The sequence below is a fragment of the Nelumbo lutea genome, chromosome 1, assembly GCF_056320005.1.
Source record: "Nelumbo lutea isolate HS-2025 chromosome 1, American lotus-T2T, whole genome shotgun sequence".
In the NCBI taxonomy this organism is placed as follows: domain Eukaryota; kingdom Viridiplantae; phylum Streptophyta; class Magnoliopsida; order Proteales; family Nelumbonaceae; genus Nelumbo; species Nelumbo lutea.
Window position 1 is genome coordinate 92,321,364 of NC_142684.1, and position 19,887 is coordinate 92,341,250.

The 19,887-nt window shown below is 41.5% G+C and overlaps 1 protein-coding gene across 1 annotated transcript; it reads right to left on the reverse strand.

Moving 5' to 3' along the window:
• Positions 1-4,293: 4,293 nt before the first annotated feature.
• On the reverse strand, positions 4,294-5,430 carry LOC148876135 (uncharacterized). Its single transcript, XM_088966466.1, has 2 exons — positions 4,932-5,430; positions 4,294-4,667 (listed from the first exon to the last, which is right to left on the reverse strand). Exons 1-2 carry the CDS (start codon positions 5,428-5,430, stop codon positions 4,294-4,296), a joined length of 873 nt encoding a protein of 290 aa, XP_088822592.1.
• Positions 5,431-19,887: the final 14,457 nt, after the last annotated feature.

Below are 19,887 nucleotides of genomic sequence, written 5' to 3' on the forward strand. Positions count from 1 at the left end.
CTAAATTATCTCAAACTATTATTTATCTCTTAAATTATCTTTAATTTATTAGAGAGATTTTCTCCTAAACTATCTCTGATTCCTATTTATCCTCTCCCCCACTTTTTATCTACATCTATCTAAAGAAAGTGTATAAGAGATCCTAGATCTCCTACCCACAAGAACCCTGCTACAAATGAGAAACATCTTATCCTCTTATATGTTATTATGCATGGGGAGATATTCCCAATGCATGGGGGTAGTGGTTTATGGGTAAGTATGAGTAGAATTCTTGTGGGTAGAAGATCCGAAGTTAGAGGAAGAGACACTTTAGGCTTAGTTTGGAAAGAGTACAAATGCAGATATGTACAACGTAAATACATACAAAATATAAGAATTTGCACTCTACATATTTGCATTTATACTGCTTCCAAACCCAACCTTAAGAACTCATAACCAAACCCGTATCTACCCCAACTTGTTGACATCCCTATCCATCTCTTTCACTTTGTTTGAGGGATCCATCTTATGAAAAAAATAAAAAATGAACATAACATGCATGCCAATGAGGTAAAAAGGTTAATTTCCTATTACACCAGCTTCTCTACTTGTCTTTTTTGAGAAGCCCTTAGGCTGATCTCATTCAAGAAAATAGCTCCTCTACTTGTCACGTTACGTTTCCTAGTCCCACAGTATGGCATCTAAGTTTCACTTTACATTAATTAACCAATAGAGCTGTAAAGTGGGCGATGTTGTCTATGGGCCGGAATGAACCATGGTCCACAACAGGCCCACTTGGGTTTGTGCTGTGACCGTACCAGACTTCTCTGTTGAGGGGTTTTGGTAAGCCCATGTGCCGGCCCGGCCAGGCACATATTATATCTCTACTTACCACCAACCCATTTACTCTAGTGCTTTTCTATTACGCTATGTTTGGTTTGAAAGAAAAGATAGGGAAAGGAAAAAAAAGTAAAGAAACCTACATAAGATTTGTAAAGATAGGTTTTCTTACCTTTCCTTACTTTTTCCTTCAAATCAAATATAACCTAGTACTTTCATTTTTTGTAAATTACTGTAGAGGGAATGGTGGGAAGTCTACAGTTCAAACTTCAAACGGGTTTGTGAGATTGGCTTCAGATTAATATGCCATATGGTCGCTGGAATGGTGGGAGGTCTCCGGTTCGGCCTGTATGCTTGCGCGCCTCACATGGGGGAACGCCAACAACAGTTTCATCGTTATTGACCTGATTGATTTCTTGCAGAGGATCCTACCAGCATACTTCAAGCACAACTCGCAAAGGATCCTACCAGTTCCATTACCATCTTTGGGTCTTATCCAAAATACATATAACCCATCGTTTTCATCGTCGAATACATGGTCATGGATAAATAGAACAGTACCATTTTTTTGTCAGATGTCTCTAACTACACCAGAGCCTTTCACTCCCTTCACTACTACCTCTGCTTTTGGCTTCCAACGTTTGGGCATATCTCTATATTAATGAACCATAATAAGGTTTCATTTGGCATTCCTTATTTCAAGGACTTATCTCATTTTTTATTTTAAAAACCAAGTGTTCATAGGGGCATTTTAACTAGAGAAGGAGATAAGTCCTTAAAATAAGGAATGTTAAATGAAGCCTAAATGTGACATAAAAGAATGGTTTTGATAAACATAGAAATAAAAAATTATAGAAAATTTTGAGAACAAATTATATGCTATCTTCATCACAAAACTGCCACGTGCAAAACACAAATACAAATATTAGTAATGTAAAATTGTAAATAACCTTAACCCAATTGACATAATTAAATTGAGTAAACTTTAAATTACCTAATTTACCTTATTTAACATAATTAACTAAACAAAGTATTATTGAAAGGGGAAGAGGGGGTAGGGATAGAAAAGTCTTGATCTAAGGAGCTCAATATCCCTATGTACTTAGGAAGGGCAGAGATGGTAGAGAGAGGACTTGGTGGTGCTGTTTAATGGGGTTTATTGGTGCAGGCCTATGCCTGTTTAAGGGGGTTTATGGTTTCTTTCGTTTTCATTCTTCAGTGGCTCTTGTTGTAGCCTTTGCGAAAACATCCCATGACATTTGGGGTAAATTATGTGATTTACTTAATTACTTGAGTCAAGTTATTTCAATTAAAACTTTTCTTTTATTAAATTAACTTCATTAATTACTTTAATTTGAAAAAGTAGGGAAAGGTAGGAAAATCTTTACAAATCTTGTATACGTTTCCTTACCTTTCCTTTCCTTTCCCTACTTTTTCCTTCAAACCAAACACAGTCTTAATTGATTTAATTTCCTTAGTTTATGTGATTTACATGTGTCAAACATTAACTCTAGTTCTACACTTATTTCATGCAATTTATGTTTCTTCTATGTAAGTGTTTTTTTTTGTTAGATCTTATATGTTAGTGTTTATTTTCATTGTTATTGTACACCATGTGTTTTATATAGTTTTAAACCACTTTCGTATTTTATATTTCATTTTTTATTTGCAAATATCGTGTTTACTTTTATATTTATGTTATATTTATTTGCCAATCTAATTAATACAAACTTATGTACTAATAACATGTAACTAATAATATTTAGATCATGTTAATTAAATTCAATTAATTAACTTAATTACTATAACTAAATGTTTGAACACAATTTTAGTTATTTAAACTGAAGCAATTAATATAATTTTGTTCTTGCTTAGTTTATTGGAATTAACTTATTAATTAGCAAGGATGAATTAATTAAAACACACCTAATTAAGTTTTGATTCATGCAAGAACCTCTCCTTCAGCTTTCAAATAAATGTGCAAATACACCTCTTCTGTTTAATTTCTTGAAATATAGATGTTAAAATTACGATAGTTTAGCTTCATTAACTTATTTAACCTAATTTATTTAATTATGATAATTTATTTAGTCATCTGAATTCACTTAATTAGCTTAGGCTTCATTTGGTTCACACGAAGGGGGTTTGGAATTGGAATCGGATTGGGTTATTCCGAAGCCCAGGCCCAACCTAACAGAAGAAAGAACTCACCGCTAGTGACTGTGTTCACCGGTGTTGAGTTCGCGTTTGTGTGTGTGTGTGTGTGTGTGTGAGAGAGAGAGAGAGAGAGAGAGAGAGCCGGTCTACCGGAGTTGTTGCATCGGTGAATGTTCGCCGATTCTGCGATTGCTTGAGAGTGTGAGGAGGATGTGAAGAGAAGAGAGGTTCGGCATTGGGCAAATGGGCAGTTCGGCTAATAGGAAATGTGGAAAGAGATGAATGAGAAGGGTTAGGATATTAGGGTTTTTGAGTTTAGTCTATAGGTCGGGCCGGGCTATTTTGGCAAATCCCGAGCCTGCTCGAATTTATTGCTAGTCGGACTTTTTGGTCCGAGGTCAAGCCTGTAGGCTCATTTGCATGTTCAAGCCCATCTGGGAGTCAGGCCACCCGGCCCATGAACAGGTCTACTTATAAGTGTTCTCAGGTTTAGCTTAATTTTATTAACAAATCCTGCTTGTGGTTTTTACAAAGCCACACTAGGTTATATATGGGTTAAATATGATATTGGAAAAACTTAATCAATGAACCGGTGTGATAAAAAAAAAGAGCCAATCAAGTGGTATTTATCAAAATTCATTGGGGGATGTTAATTGGAGCACTATTTATGGAGACTCCTATACATACGTTGTGCCACTTGGAGTTGTATTTATAGACTCTTGGTAGGAAATTGGGTTGTTTTACCCTTGTTTTCCTTGTAAAGCATTAGGATATCTCCAACCTGAGGTGATATATTAATCCTTATTGTTGAGAGTTTTTCTAAACTGGACCACATTAAATAATTATTTTAAAAGATGATGATAGTAATTGAAAAATGGTGCTTATATATTAGTCTACTGAGTTAGTTTTCCATTGAAAGTGAGGTTATTGCTCATGAGATGTTATTTCTATCATCAGTGGGGGCAATTGCCATGGGCTTTCAGAGGGTGGAGAAAAGCAGGGTGCATGTGAGATCCACTTGCCTTGGTGGATATATGCTGTATGAAGTAGTGGTTCTAGTTATTTGCAAAATAAGACCATGGGCGGAGCTTCTGTTAATTATATATGAGGATACCTTTTGCCCATTTTTCACATATATCAAGCAAATGCTTGTCAATTTTATTTTATAAAATATTTCGTCAACACAATACAAAAGCCTAAAAATAGGCAAAGACATCAGAAAGATGAAGAGAGATAGAGATAACAGACTAATATGAGATATGGTAGCTAGTTAATTAGCAAGGAAGCTCATCACTAAATTGCTTGTAATGAGAGAGATTAGATCTTTATTTCACGTCCAACACTATAGCCTGAGCCCGAGCCTGAACCGCTACCATAACCACTTCCACTTCCAGATCCACGTCCAAACCCTCCACCTCCACCACCTCCATTTCCATAACCACCACCTACACCAACTCCAGATCCATACCCAAAGCCATTTCCTCTTCCACTTCCAGAGCCGTAACCAGAACCGCTACCTGACCCGGATCCATATCCAGAGCCACCTCCACCTCCTCCACCCCTACCACTTCCATACCCACTTCCACTGGCAGCTCTCCCGGCACCATACCCACTCCCACTCCCAGAACCATAACCCGAACCATACCCGGAGCCACTACCTAACCCAGATCCATATCCAGACCCACCTCCACCTCCTCCACCCCTACCACTTCCATAGCCACTTCCACTTGCAACTCTCCCAGTAGCATATCCACTCCCACTCCCAGAACCATAACCAGAGCCATAGCCAGAGCCACTACCTGACCCGGATGCATATCCAGAGCCACCTCCGCCTCCTCCACCCCTACCACTTCCATAGCCACTTCCACTTGCAAATCTCCCGACACCATATCCATTCCCGCTCCCAGAGCCATAGCCAGAGCCGCTACCTGACCCAGATCCATATCCAGAGCCACCTCCACCTCCTCCACCCCCACCACTTCCATAGCCACTTCCACTTGCAACTCTTCCGACACCATATCCACTCCCACTCCCAGAACCATAACCACTACCACTTCCAGATCCATGCCCAGAGCCTCCACCTCCACCACCTCCGCCTCCACTTCCATAACCACTACCTGTAGCTACTCCTGTTCCATACCCAGAACCACTTCCACTCCCATAACCAGAACCACTACCCGATCCAGATCCATATCCAGACCCACCACCACCACCACCACCATTCCCATATCCTACCCCTTGTGCCCCAGCCCCACCGTAGCCCGAGCCTGCTCCAGAACCATAACCAGAACCATAGCCAGAGCCATTTCCTGAGCCACTGCCCCCACCCCCACCACCTCCACCACCTCCACCACCCCCTCCTCCCCCACCACTGCCATAGAACCTGGTTGCAGAGGAGAGGCCAACGCTGAGTAAAACGATGAATGCAAGGGCCACCGCTTTGGAACTGGCCATCTTGTACGTATTATTACATACAAGTGACTCAACAATCCAAATCAAAGACAAGTTGGTACCTAATGATCCGAGAATATTGTGATTGCGATGCCAGAAACGTTGTAAGGAGAGCTATTTATAAGCAGCCTTTGGCAAGGATATCACAAGATTGTCCGATTGTTTATTACTTTTTTGTTGCAGTGCCAGCTCCTATTATGCGTGCATTGTGGATAATTTCTATCCCTTGGCTTTGTCTTTCTCTCGACTACAAATTAAACTACGAAGTCAATCAAACTTCCTCACTAAAAAAAAGAGAAAGAATTCAAGTCAAATTTCTGTGTCACCACGAGATTCGCCGCTTCCCTCGTACACATTGCACGCATACCGATTGATTCACCAACTTATATACCATATTAAAATGGAATAGTCCGAAAGATTTCTTCCATGTAATTAATCAGTTTTCCGTTCTTACTGCTTATTACAAATCGATTGTATATATTCAGCTATTCGAATTTAATACAGAGGCGAGAGAAGAGAGGAGGACCTTTATTTGTAGTGGTGGACTGCCCACGGTTTTGCTCCTTTCTTTACATACATGCGTGCCCCACTGCCCACAGCTCCAACCCATTGACGGTGATTTCTGGTGCAGTGTTGCCCGTCGCCATGCACGTAACATAGCTTAAGTTCTGCTGTGTTCTCTTGCTTGTGTGGAACCCCTGAAACCGTGTGGCTCTATACACCCAGCTCGGTCGGTTTTCTTGCTTCCTTGTTTCTTGAAATGGCTTGCACATTTGATCATTGACCCACTCCATTCCCTCATCGACATCTTTTACTCAAGTTAAGTTAGTATAAAATCATAAAATATATGTTCATAGACATCCATTAGAGAAGAAGGTTGGTTACAACTCGGCTTGTTCTCTCTATAGATTTGGCTGGCACCACTGAGTCTTAAATCTCAATTACTTGACATGTAATCAACTCCGTACAGTTGTAAACCAGAAGTTTCTGATTCAATCTTCTAAATAAATCATTTTATATTTGCATTTCCTTAAAACCGAAACTCGACTTGCCTCGAAATTTTCTACAAGGTATTCAAGTGGAGAACAAGTAGTCAGTCGATGGACGAGCAGGTAATGTCAAAATTTATTGTAAGAAGCATAGGGATCTTCAACTTGGTGTCACTCTTTGATGTAGCATCTTGTGCCTCAACTGTCTGAACAGGTCCCTCAAATTAAATGTTCTTGGGAAAATGTTTAATTTACCATCTTTAGAAAGGAACCGAGGGCAACGAAAGGACTTGGTGTGCAAGTCATCAGTTAGTTGATTGGTAGAAGAGATGTAGGAGACTTGGAGAGCCTTCTTAGTATACCTATATTGAAAACTATGAAAATCTATTTCCATGTATTTGGAGTGTTGATGAAAGACCAGGTTCATTGAGAGATAGGTTGTTCCAAGTTATCACACCAAATAGTACAAGCATGTGTGAGAGGAAAACATTGAGCTCTATGAAAACAAGAACCGTACAATTTTGAGCAGTGATGGATCTATGTGGAAGTCACTGTGGGCAATTGCCCCCACTGATATTTAATTTAATTTGTTTTTTCAATTGCTCCCACTAACCATCCACCAGTAAACATGTATGCTAATGATTTTGGAGCCTTAGGCGGGTGGTTTATGACTCTGTATTGGGAAATCGTCATGTCCTGCGAATTCGTCATGGACTGGGAAATTTTGCATGGGAACTCCTCTCATGCATGTATCTAGGCGCAGATTCCAGGTAGTTCCCTAAGCGTCTTTAGCTAGATGTGATTAGAAGGTTAGGTTCTTACTACAAGTGAGTCTCCTACTGCGTAGACTGTATGTATATATATGATTGAACCTTTCATAATAAAGGGACAGGATTCTCCACAAAGATTTTCACATGGTATTAGAGCGGTTGCTTCGGGAAGACAAGGAGGAGGGTCTATCGTTTTTCCTCTGTTATGTCGGCAAGCTTGTCGGCAAGGTGGAAATATTTATCTACATCATGTGCTTTTTGTACCAAGAATGAACTGCACCATTATTTCCATAGCAAAATTATTGCAAGAGATAGATTTTACTATCACTTTTACTGACAAGCTATGTGTGATACAGGACCAAACCTTTAGGATTCTGATCGGAGTGGGTGAGCAGTGTGATGAGGACTATCATTTTAGAGGAACAGCACCGGTTCAGGCGAATAGAACAAGAGGTATGGATGAATGGGAGTTATGGCATCGCAGATTAGGGCATCCGTCTAAACAAATATTATCTTTTCTTCCTAAAGTAGATAAATTAAATAATAGAACTGAAGGAGATAAGCCATGTGATGTTTGTTACAGAGCAAAACAAACACGGGAAATTTTTCCTGAAAGTAAACATAAAGCTGATGATTGTTTCTCTCTAATTCATTATGATACATGGGATGCCTATAAAGTACCTGCCTTTTGTGGTGCAGTTTACATTCTAACCATTGTTGATGTTTATTCTCATGCTGCATGGGTTTACTTGTTATTGGAAAAAAGTGAAGTAGCACATATTATTGAGAAATTTTGTGCCATGGCAGAACATCAATTTGGCAAGCAAGTCAGGATTGATCGAAGTGATAATGGAACATAATTTAAAAGCATGAAATCATACTTTGAGACTCATGGCATTCTGCATCAAATTTCGTGTGTTGGGACACCACAACAAAATGGCAGCGTGGAGAGAAAACATAGGGATATCTTGAATGTTGCAAGAGCATTGAGATTTCAAGCAGGCTTGCCCATTGGTTTTTGGGGGGAGTGTACCTTAACCGCCGGATACTTGATAAACAGGACACCTTCTTCTGTACTTGGTGGGAAGACTCCGTATAAGGTACTGTTCGGGGCATCACCTCAATACGAGCACATGAAAGTATTTGACTGTCTCTACTATGCTCATTGGAGTCATTGAGACAAGGATAAGTTTGGAGAAAGGAGTAGGAAGTGTGTTTCTGTGGGTTATCCCTACGGAAAGAAAGGTTGGCGCGTATATGATGTTGAAAGAGGTGAATATTTTGTCTCCCGTGATGTAGTCTTTCATGAGAATGTATTTCTATATGCCACTAATCTAAAAGCAACTCTGGAAGACAACCCTGGCCCAACCATTGCACTAGCTAATACCATGGTTGATGATGATGTTTTTCATAGCCACAAAGGAAACAAAAACAGGGGGAGTGATGCAACCGACATTTGTGATAGGGGGAGCCTTGAAAATAATGATGATTGAAGAGAGGAGGAGCATGAAGATGAAGAAATTGTGCAGGAAGTGGGAACTAATGGCAGTGAGGACAGAATTAGTGTGGATCCAGCACCACAAATGGCACCAGAAGAGCAACTTGGTAGGGGACATCGGCATCGCATGCCGTCCGTTTTGTTAAAGCCCTACGTAACCTACACTACTCGATGTTTGAAAGACCCCATTCACACTCAAGCCAACCCTGAATCAGAGTCCTCAGGTATGACTCCCTATCCCATAGCGAATTATGTGACATATACTAATTTCTCTGCTAAACATCAAGCTTTCTTAGCTGTAGTCACTGCAGGAGCCAAACCCACTAGCTTTTCTGAGGCAATGAAAAGTGAGAAATGGAGAGAAGCTATGAGAAAGGAAATCCAGGCTCTGGAGGACAATGGTACTTGGACATTGGAAACTCTACCTCCCTAGAAAAAGGCAATAGGGAGTAAATGGGTTTATAAGATCAAATAAAATTCAGATGGGACGGTTGAACGGCATAAGGCACACCTAGTTATTCTCGGGAGTAGACAAGTTGAGGGGTTAGATTATAATGAGACTTTCACTCCTGTGGCCAAAATGACGATAGTCCGCACTTTCTTATCCGTGGCTGCCGCTAAGAACTGGGAGTTGCATTAGATGGATGTACATAATGCATTCTTACATGGGGATTTGGATGAGGAGGTATACATGAAGTTGCCACCAGGTTTCGCATCTAAGGATCGAACGAAAGTGTGCAAACTGAAGAAATCTCTCTATGGATTACGTCAAACTCCCAAATGTTGGTTCTCGATATTAACAGCGGCCTTGATACAGTTCGGGTTTGTGCAATCGTATCCTGACTACTCTTTGTTCACTTATTTCAAACACAATGTTCATTTGCACGTGCTGATATATGTTGATGATTTGATTGTTGGGGCAAATGATACTATAACCATTATGAAATTCAAAGAGTATCTCAGTCGATGCTTCCATATGAAAGATCTGGGTCCACTCAAATATTTCCTAGGTATTGAAGTGGCTCATGGTCCTGAGGGAATTCTTTTATCTCAACGGAAGTATGCCCTGGATATTATCTCGAAATGTGGACTATTGGGAGCCAAACCTGCGTCCGTGCCCATTGAACAGAATCATCATCTTGCGCTGGCCAAGGGCGCTCTAATGGACAATCCAAATTAGTATCGAAGACTAGTAGGGCGGTTGATATACTTGACCATCACATGACTTGAGCTGTGTTATTGTGTTCATATCTTGGCCCAGTTCATGCAGAGTCCAGGTCAAGAACATTGGGAGGCAGCTCTGCGTGTAGTGTGATATATGAAATGATATCCTGGACAAGGTATATTGTTGCATTCCGATAGCGATATGCATTTGTATGCTTATTGTGACTCTGATTGGGCAAGCTGCCCATTGTCACGACGATCGTTGACCGGCTATTTCGTCTTGCTGGGGCAGTCACCAGTTTCATGGAAAATGAAAAAACAACACAGTGTCATGCTCCTCGACAGAAGCATAATATCGTTCGATGGCTGCGACAAGCTATGAGTTGAATTGGATGAAGAAACTTCTCTTGTCCTTGGGGGTGGCACATGATGAACCTGCGCGCTTATATTGTAATAACCAGGCAACTTTGCATATCGCCGCAAATCCAGTGTTTCACGAACGGACAAAGCATATTGAAGTCGACTGTCATTTTATTCGCGATGAGCTGCAGCATGAGAACATTGTTACTTGCCATGTTCGAACCACAGAGTAGTTGACTGACATCTTGACGAAAGCTCTTAGGAAAGAGAAATTCACCTATTTCCTAGGAAAATTGGGCATTTGAAATCTTCATGTGCCAATTTGAGGGGGAGCATTGGGAATTCGTCATGGACTGGGAAATTTTGCATGGGAACTCCTCTCATGCATGTATCTAGGCACAAATTCCTGTTGTTCCCTAGGCGTCTTTAGCTAGATGTGATTAGAAGGTTAGGTTCTTACTACAAGTGAGTCTCCTACTCCTAAAATTCAGGCGTAGACTGTAAGTATATATTTGATTGAACCTTGCATAATAAAGGGACTGAATTCTCCACGAAGATTTTCACATGGTATCAGAGCAGTTGCGTCGGGAAGACAAAGATGAGGGTCTGCCGTTTTTCCTCTGTTATGTCGGCAAGCTTGACGGAGCAGTACAAAACTCTCAGAATCCAGCATGGGGCTTCTAAGTCGAGGTCAAGAAAGCTTTCAGAAAGCTTGCTTTGCAGAATAACTTCTTCGTTCCAAGGCGTAGCAGCACCGATACACCTTCTTCTTTCCACTCTCCATCTTCATTCTTCTTTTGCTTTACACCGATCATCAACAATGCTCTGTAATCGACCGGTACCAACGACTTCACGAAGAACTGCACGTTATCCAATATCGTCACCCCGATGTTCAATATTCCCTCTACTGCTCCCGACGATGGATGATGGAGTTCGATCGCGATGAAGCCGCCTTTCATCAGGTTATCCAGTGGAATACTAACGACTCCAATGCATTGGTCTTTCCAGAATCGTCGGACGATGTAAATCTCGATCTCTAAAGCAGAAGTGGAGTTTCCCAAATCCTGTTCTTGTCATATTCGTGATTTTGATGAAGAGCTTGTTGTCGCGGTTATCGACACCGCTCTCAAATCCTATGCTCGTGAGGGCCGACTCCTTGTTCTTGGATCAAACCTCAACAACTTCCTCCTATACTCCGCCAATGCCGGCACAGATGCTTTGAGTCCCTGGGAAATGATTGGATCTCGTGGTGGAAGAAACTTCGTGCTATGCAAGAAGCCGCAGGCGTAGCCACAACAGCCCCAGCCCCAGCCCCAGTTGCAGACGACGAATGAAGACAGGCAATTGACCATGATAGCAAGAAAGGGGAGCGGTAGCTGGAAGGCATGGCTTAACAAGTCCCTGAATCTGAAGATATCTTCTCATTGAATTGAATTGAACTCAATTGACTGAATCAAACTCGACGTGTTTTAATTAGCTCGGACAAATCTTGCTGATCGGTCACCATGGCTGCCAACAACGGTAGGAACGGTGAGAGCTCGAGTAAGTCTGTTGGGCCCTCTGGCGGATGTGACCGAGGTTCATCAAAAACGTATGCTGCTCAATCATTGGCAGGGCGTGAGGTGGCTGCTAATGCAACCGTAACTGACAGAGATAAGACCGTTCTAAATGGGCTTAATGATGAGCAGTGGCAGACTCTCGTAAGCATGCTTGATGCTTACAAAACCAGGACTAATGAAAAACTCTCTGGTAAAAAAAATTCTACTGATTGGATAATTGATTCCGGGGAATCGCACCATATGACTGGAGAAGTTGACTTATTGATGGATGCATGGAATATTACACCATGTCTGGTGGGACTTCCCAATGGGAAGCAAACCACTACAGTGAAGGAAGGGACTTTACATTTGGGTGGAAATATTTATCTACATGTGCTTTTTGTACCAAGAATGAACTGCACCCTTATTTTCATAGCAAAATTATTGCAAGAGATAAATTGTACTGTCACTTTTATTGACAAGCTATGTGTGATACATAACCAAACCTTGAGGATTTTGATCAGAGTGGGTGAGAAGTGTGATGAGGTCTATCATTTTAGAGGAGCAGCACCGGTTTGGGTGAATAGAACAAGAGGTATGGATGAATGGGAGTTATGGCATCGCAGATTAGGGCATCCGTCTAAACAGATATTGTTTTTTCTTCCTAAAGTACATAAATTAAATAGTAGAACTGAAAGAGATAAGCCATGTGATGTTTGTTACAAAGCAAAACAAACACGGGAAAATTTTCCTGAAAGTAAACATAAAGCTGATGATTGTTTCTCTCTAATTCATTGTGATACATGGGGCACCTATAAAGTACCTGCCTCTTGTGGTGCAGTTTACATTCTAACCATTGTTGATGTTTATTCTCATGCTGTGTGGATTTACTTATTACTAGAAAAAAGTGAAGTAGCACATATTATTGAGAAATTTTGTGCCATGGCAAAACGTCAGTTTGGTAAGCAAGTCAGAACTGTTCGAAGTGATAATGGAACATAATTTAAAAGCTTGAAATCATACTTTGAGACTCATGGCATTCTGCATCAAACTTCGTGTGTTGGGACACCGCAACAAAATGGCCAGGTGGATAGAAAACATAGGCATATCTTGAATGTTGCAAGAGCATTGAGATTTCAAGTAGGCTTGCCCATTGGTTTTTGGGGGGAGTGTACCTTAACCGCTGGATACTTGATAAATAGGACACTTTCTTCTGTACTTAGCGGAAAGACTCCGTATGAGGTACTGTTCAGGGCGCCACCTTAGTACGAGCACATGAGAGTATTTGGCTATCTCTACTATGCTCATTGGAGTCCTCAAGACAAGGATAAGTTTGGAGAAAGGTTGGCGCGTATATGATGTTGAAAGAGGTGAATATTTTGTCTCCCGTGATGTAGTCTTTCATGAGAATGTATTTCCATATGCCACTAATCTAAAAGCAATTCTGGAAGACAACCCTGGCCCAACCATTGCACCAGCTGATACCGTGGTTGATGATGATGTTTTTCACAGTCACAGAGGAAATAAAAACAGGGGGAGTGATGCAGCCGACATTTGTGATAGGGGGAGCCTTGAAAATAATGATGATGGAAGAGAGGAGGAGCACGAAAATGAAGAAATTGTGCAGGAAGTGGGAACTAATGGCAGTGAGGACATAATTAGTGTGGATCCAACACCACAAACGACACCAGAAGAGCAACTTGGTAGGGGACATCAGCATCGCACGCCGTCCGTTTTGTTAAAACCCTACGTGACCTACACTACTCGATGTTTGAAAGACCCCATTCACACTCAAGCCAACCCTGAATCCGAGTCCTCAGGTACGACTCCCTATCTCATAGCGAATTATGTAACATATACTAACTTCTCTAAGTTTGTGAGCATTTTGTGGTGTTTGAGTTCCTGTAATTATTACCTTAAATTATTGGTGGAGATTTTTGGTTGGGTCTCTTTGGCCCCGTGGTTTTTACCCTTCACATTGGAGGGGTTTTCCACATTAAATATCATGTGTTTTTCTTTGCTTGGCTTATGATTGTTTTTTGTTGATATTTTGCTTAGAATTGTGCTAGCTGAATATCTACAAGTTTTTATTTTTTTTTTATTTTTTATTTTTGGGAGAGAAATAGTTTGTAGATAAACTTAGTTTCTTCCCAACAAAATGGTATCAGAGCCAGGTTATTTGTTTGCGGATTTGTTTGATTGCATGATTTAGCCTAATTATGGTAAAATGATTAGTTTGAATGTCACCAATTACCACAAGTGGAGAGGAAAAATGATCTACTATTTGTGAAAAAGTTACATTTACCCATTTTTTCTACTTAAAAACTTGAAAATAAATCTGATGAAGAATGAGCTTTTGAGCATGAGATGGTTTGTGGCTTTATTCGACAATGGGTAGATGATAATGTTTTGATCATATTGCTAATAATTCACATGACAGAACCTTGTGGGATAAGCTTGAGACTTTGTATGCCTCTAAATCTGGGAACAATAAATTATTTCTGTTGAAACATGCTATGGATTTGAGGTACAAGGAAGGTACCCCTATTTCTGATCACATAAGTGAATTTCAGGGGTGCTTTGATCAATTATCCAACATGGGTATTAAATTTGAAGGTGAAATTTTAGGACTTTGGTTGCTTAATACTCTACTTGACTCTTAGGAAAATTTGCTTGGAAGCATGATAGACTGTTGGCTTATGCGTGCCATCCATGTTACGAGTAATCAATATGTGGTGTTGTTGAAGACATGAAGTGGTTCTGGAGGCAGAAAAGATGTCGTATGGGGCCATATGAGTCCGATGGAGGCCCTAAATGGAGTTGGTGCTGAGCAGATGATGATATGGAGGGCCCATCAGGAGGAGCACAAATAAGTTGACTTACCACTAAATCGATGAGAACCTGTAATTTGTTGGGTCAAGTCATATGGAGATGAACCAGGTATGCAATGAGGGATGTAAGAGAATAGTGCCACTGTTACATTCTATTGTAAAATAATCTAGAAAAAAAAATTCAAGCATGGCGTTCTTGTCTTTAATAAATTAACTTAGAGACAATAAATTCTTCTAAATAGTAGGCACATAAAGAATGTAATTCATGGTAAAAAGACGATTATATTGTAATTTGTAGTGGTATTATGATGGTGTGATGTGGCATTGGCCGTCATGGTCATTCATTTTGGGGGCCGGGGAGGCAATCTCCATCCCCATCAGTTGCTAAGATCCCATCCCCGTCCCTGCCCCATCAAGGCAATCTCCATCCCCAACCCCATGGATCGATCAGGGGCCATTAGTCTCTCCATTGGTGCAAGAAGAACTATCTTCTTATATGTGGCTTTTCATTCATGGTATGATATCTATAATTTCCAACTCACATTTGCTACAATAATGCTTCATAGCACTACATTGAAACAACAAAATCAAAGCCTTTATATATTGATATGCTCCACCTTGAATTAAATGAAATGGCATCCTCTACTCTCCAATTCGGCCTTCACGTATGCTTCGGCCTCACATGAAATAGTTGACTTGACGATTGGTCATTGACTTGAACACTACTTAGTCGCTAGCTAGCATTTATTGAGCTACCAAATCCCTTATCTGATTTCTTTTTGTCTGATATTTTGATGATTCATGTGGCGTCCCGACTCACTATGTTTATCTATTTATCTGATTGCTGGCCACATGAAATTTCATGAAACCTAAACCAGAGATATTTATTCAAATGTTGCAAAATTTTATTCAAAGATATTCATAAAATATAATTTATACACAATCGTCAGTTTAGAATTCATTTTGTCAACTTCTGATTTGTTTAAAATTATTCGATTCAATGACGGTCAGACTTAGCTATGTAGATTTATATGGTTAAATAAATTAATCGACCAGTAGTACCGGCATTACTTTAAAACTGAAAGCTCGACTCTACTCGGAAAGTTCATCAGGTTGAATCCACGTAACGAATTAACTAGTTAGAACTTAGAACTAATTAATGAGTCAATAAATTGATAATAAAAATTGAAACGCAAATTAAAAAAATAAGAAAAATGGTTTGACATTTTGTGCCTATATTAAGGCTATCTTGGGATTATAGTAATTGTTTTAAGAATGGGATTTTCTGCAAGTAAAACTCTGCATATACTATGAAAGCATGAAAATCCCATTAATATCTTCGCATGAATTAAACATAAAAATGTACGAAAGGTATTATTAATGTGCCACTGGATGCTATTTGGGAAGAATTTTTTCTTGGAGGAAATCTGGGCTCTTGTTAATGCTCAATGGGTCGCCAGTAGGCCCAATATCCCCTCAGACTGTGAAAACCATCGTTTAATCAGGACCTAGAAATGACGATGAATCATCGATTCGACTGTCTTAAAAATTACAAAGAACAAATGTTGGATAGGCATAGGTTTTCCACTTGTTTTATAAGTCCAAACACAGCTTAAGGGCCTATAATACATTCTTAGAGTACAAGACATGCATTCATAGAACAATATGAAGAAAATGCAACATAGAGCCATTGGTTCTTGGCCGGCCCTTTTCCTGATTAGTTTTAACCATTAAAAGTTGGCACTGAACAACTACCTTCATGATAGGGATAGAGATGAAAAACAAAAAAGAAGGGAAAGATTCCTGACACAACGCTTGTTATTGTCTCAACCATATAAATCTAAATCTGATGATCAATGATTTTCCTTTTCCTTAGCTTTTGTTTAATTATTTGGTATTACATGTTACACATACAGGGAATTAGGGCTTGGGGACAGGATAGTGTGCACATGGGGTCTAAGGAAAACTCAACTTAACATTCATTAATTGAGACTCAAAAGAAGTTGATTAAAACTTACAAATAAATTATTACTTAGAAGTTGCGATTAGTAGAGGTAATTATCACTAACCTTTTTTAAAGTGAAGACAACTATTATTTGAAGTTCATTTTCTTTTGAGAGTGGATAGGCATAGGTTTGAAATGAATACTTTTATTTTTTTTTCTTTTTTCAAAAGAAAAAAATCTATTAAATCAAAGAAAGGCCATGTACAATGAGATCATGAAAAAGAGAGAATATTTCATTGAAGTCAATACTTGAATAAACTCCCAAGTTTTGTTTCTATTCAGATCTTTCATTTCCTCTTCTATGGCCATTTGTCAATAACAAGCATTTAGACTTTTACAAGCTTCCTGATATGAGCAAGGCCCATGTTCTTTTGTAATGTAAGCATAAATTGTTAATCTTGGAGCCAGAGAGGTTTTGTAGCTTTCCTTGATCGACTTTGATTCTCATGAGTCTTACTCTCAAAAGTTTCATGTTCTTCATCAATTTTATCAATACTTGTATCCGACCTTAATCTTCATGAAGTAAGGCTATGGATGCCTCGGCTTCAGCTAAGGGGCCCGAGGTGGAGAGGGCCTAGTTGAACTGAGCCTATGCCTTATACTCACATGGTGACGGTTTGGGGCCGTACATGGTACGGGATTCAATGGCTGGCATGCCAGGGTTGTGCCTGATAACGATCTAGCGTGAGGGGAGCCTTTCGTAGGGGTGACAGGCACTTTGGTTGAACTGGTCCATGCGTTCATCGGGTTTGTGCATCCGAACCAGTGGGTTACGGCGAGTGGGCCTATTGGTTCACTCGGTGTCATTTCTCCTTCTCGTGGCTGAGTGCCAGTTCACTAGGCATCATTCTGCTTCCTTGAGGCTAGGTATGCACGAATTTACTAGGCATCATTTCATTTCCCTAAGGCTGGGCACACGTGGGTTTAATAGGCATCATTTCATTTCCCCAAGGCTGGGTGCCGAGTGTCACACCACGGGTGGTCAATGAAAGTGAGGACCTCACAACCGTTGGATCTAGCAAGATCTGAGCCATTCATTTTTCTATAAACAGGGGCCTTAGTGGTGATTTTCTTCGTCATTTGTCTCTAGGCGCCCTTGCTATCAAGTGAACTTTGCTCTCAGACCTTCAATCCTTTGACACACCTCGTCTCCACTTTCTTCACCTTTGTCTCTTAGGTAACTCTCAAACCATGTCTTTCTTAGACTCTAGCCCTATGTGCTATGAACTTCCGAATGGTTCAGAAGGGAGCTCTCTTCGAACTCTTTCCCTCCTTTCCCCTCCAGGTTCTTTAGCCGCTGTCCCCCTTCAGCAAGAGGTGAGGGTGCTAAGGAAGAGGGTAGCCTCTGGGGGTGTCGAAGGCAGCCACCGAGGCGATGACCCTCCTTGTGAGAGTGTCGCATTTGTGACGCAGAGGGAGGCAGAGGGGTCCCCCCAAGACAAAAGGGAATAAATCCTACAGCCCGTCCTGGGGGTAATGGCTGAAAGCGCTGCCCGAAGAGTGGCGAAGATTGATGTTCCATGTTCAGAGTTCGAGAGCACTCTGGAAGTGGATCAAGTGAAGGCCCTAGCTGGGAGGTTTTATATACCTTGGTCATACCATCTTAAGGTTCTTGACCTCGGTGATCGGCTGTGCACCCCTGAGGAGGGGGAAATTTGTGTATACTAACAGTTTTTAGAATTTGGCCTTAGGTTCCCTCTCCACCCTTTGATTTTCGAGTTGCTGGAGTGGTACGACATCACTATTAGCTAGCTCATCCCCAACTCCATTAGGACTCTTGTAGCCATGCTAGTGTGGGCTCAGCTTCGGGATGTGGAGTTGACCCCGAAAGTGATCTGCACCATGTTTATGCCTAGGAAGCACTCTTCTGAGGTCAACATGTACTACTTACAACCATAGAGGGGGAGGCCAGTCGATAACCCCTCATCTGTCTACAACTAAAAGAGAAATTTTTTCTTCATCTCCAGCCCCAAAGGTTGGTCGTTCAGGTTGAAGTGGGAAATGGCTTGTATGATGGTGGAGAAGTGTCCCCCTCTGCTCTGGGACGAGGAGGTCGCTGCTGTGGCGCACCTGATCATGTTGGGGATGGCCAAGGCCAAGCCCTTGGTGGAGGAGGAGTTCCCCTTAGTATTTGCGGGGCTCAGCCTTGTCCCCCTCGGTAGGAGAGGTTCCTTAGCCTTTTTACACGTTCCCCTCATCCTCGTCTTGTGTACTAATTCATGCTCTTTTCCTTTACAAAGGTACCAATGGATGCGAAGAAGATCTTGCTCGAAAGTGCCTGTGCCAAGCAAAGGGCCTAGGCTGAGAAGAAAGCGGGAGGGCAGACGTCGAGGAGGCCTGCCGAGAATAAGCCTGTGAAGGGCGAGCGGGCACTATTCCCTCCCAAGGGGGTTACTCAATAGCAAGTCCCTGCCAAGGGGGCAACTCAGCAAGTCCTGCCAAAGGGAAAGGGCCGGCCAAAGCGCCGGAGAGGCCCACCAAGGGGGCCAAGGCAGGCAGAAAGAGGCCTGTCAAAAGAGTTTTAAGAGAGCAGCCACCGAAGGTGGCCCTTGCCGAGTGTCCAACCGGGGATGCTGCGAAGAAGACTCCCCCTAAGGGGCATCCCACGGGGCCCTCATCTACCCCCTCGTTTGTGCAAGAGCTCGCCGAAGGAGCCGAGGGGTCTGCCAAGATCTTCTACCCCCAGTGGTCGGTTCATGAGGGGGATTCAATAATCGAGGAAGGGGTCAGCTAGGCCCTAGTGAGCGGGGTGATCCTCTCAAGGGATCATTTCCGCCTGATATAGAGTGAATTGAGAGCTGTCTACGACAATGGATTCTACCACTTGGCCGATGTAAATTTTGCTCTCATGCTTTGTCTCGCAGTTATTTCTTTATTATAGTCTTTACTGATGGTTTTTTTGTAGGCCTCTCTTCACTTCGTCGGTCTGAGAGACTAAATGAGTCTGACCCTGTCATGCCTAGAGAAGCTTGATAAGGATAAGGAAAGGCTCTAGGCCATTTTCGCCATTGCTGAGGACAAGCGGGAGACCTTTAGAAAGGCTCTCAAGGATGAGTAGTTGTTCTGAATGAAGATGGAGGCCGACGTGAAGGAAATGTGGGCCCTCCTCGTCAAAGAGCAAGAGGAGAGTGTTCACTTCGAGAGCATCATCATGGAGGCATTACAGCGGGTGACCCGGGATGAGGGGTGGGCTACCGAGGCCAAGAAGAAGGCAACCGAGGCAGAGAAGAGGGCCACGGAGGTGGAGAAGTAGGCGACTGAGGCAGTAGAGGCTTTCAAGAAGTCCGTCGAGTACTAGTGGGCCC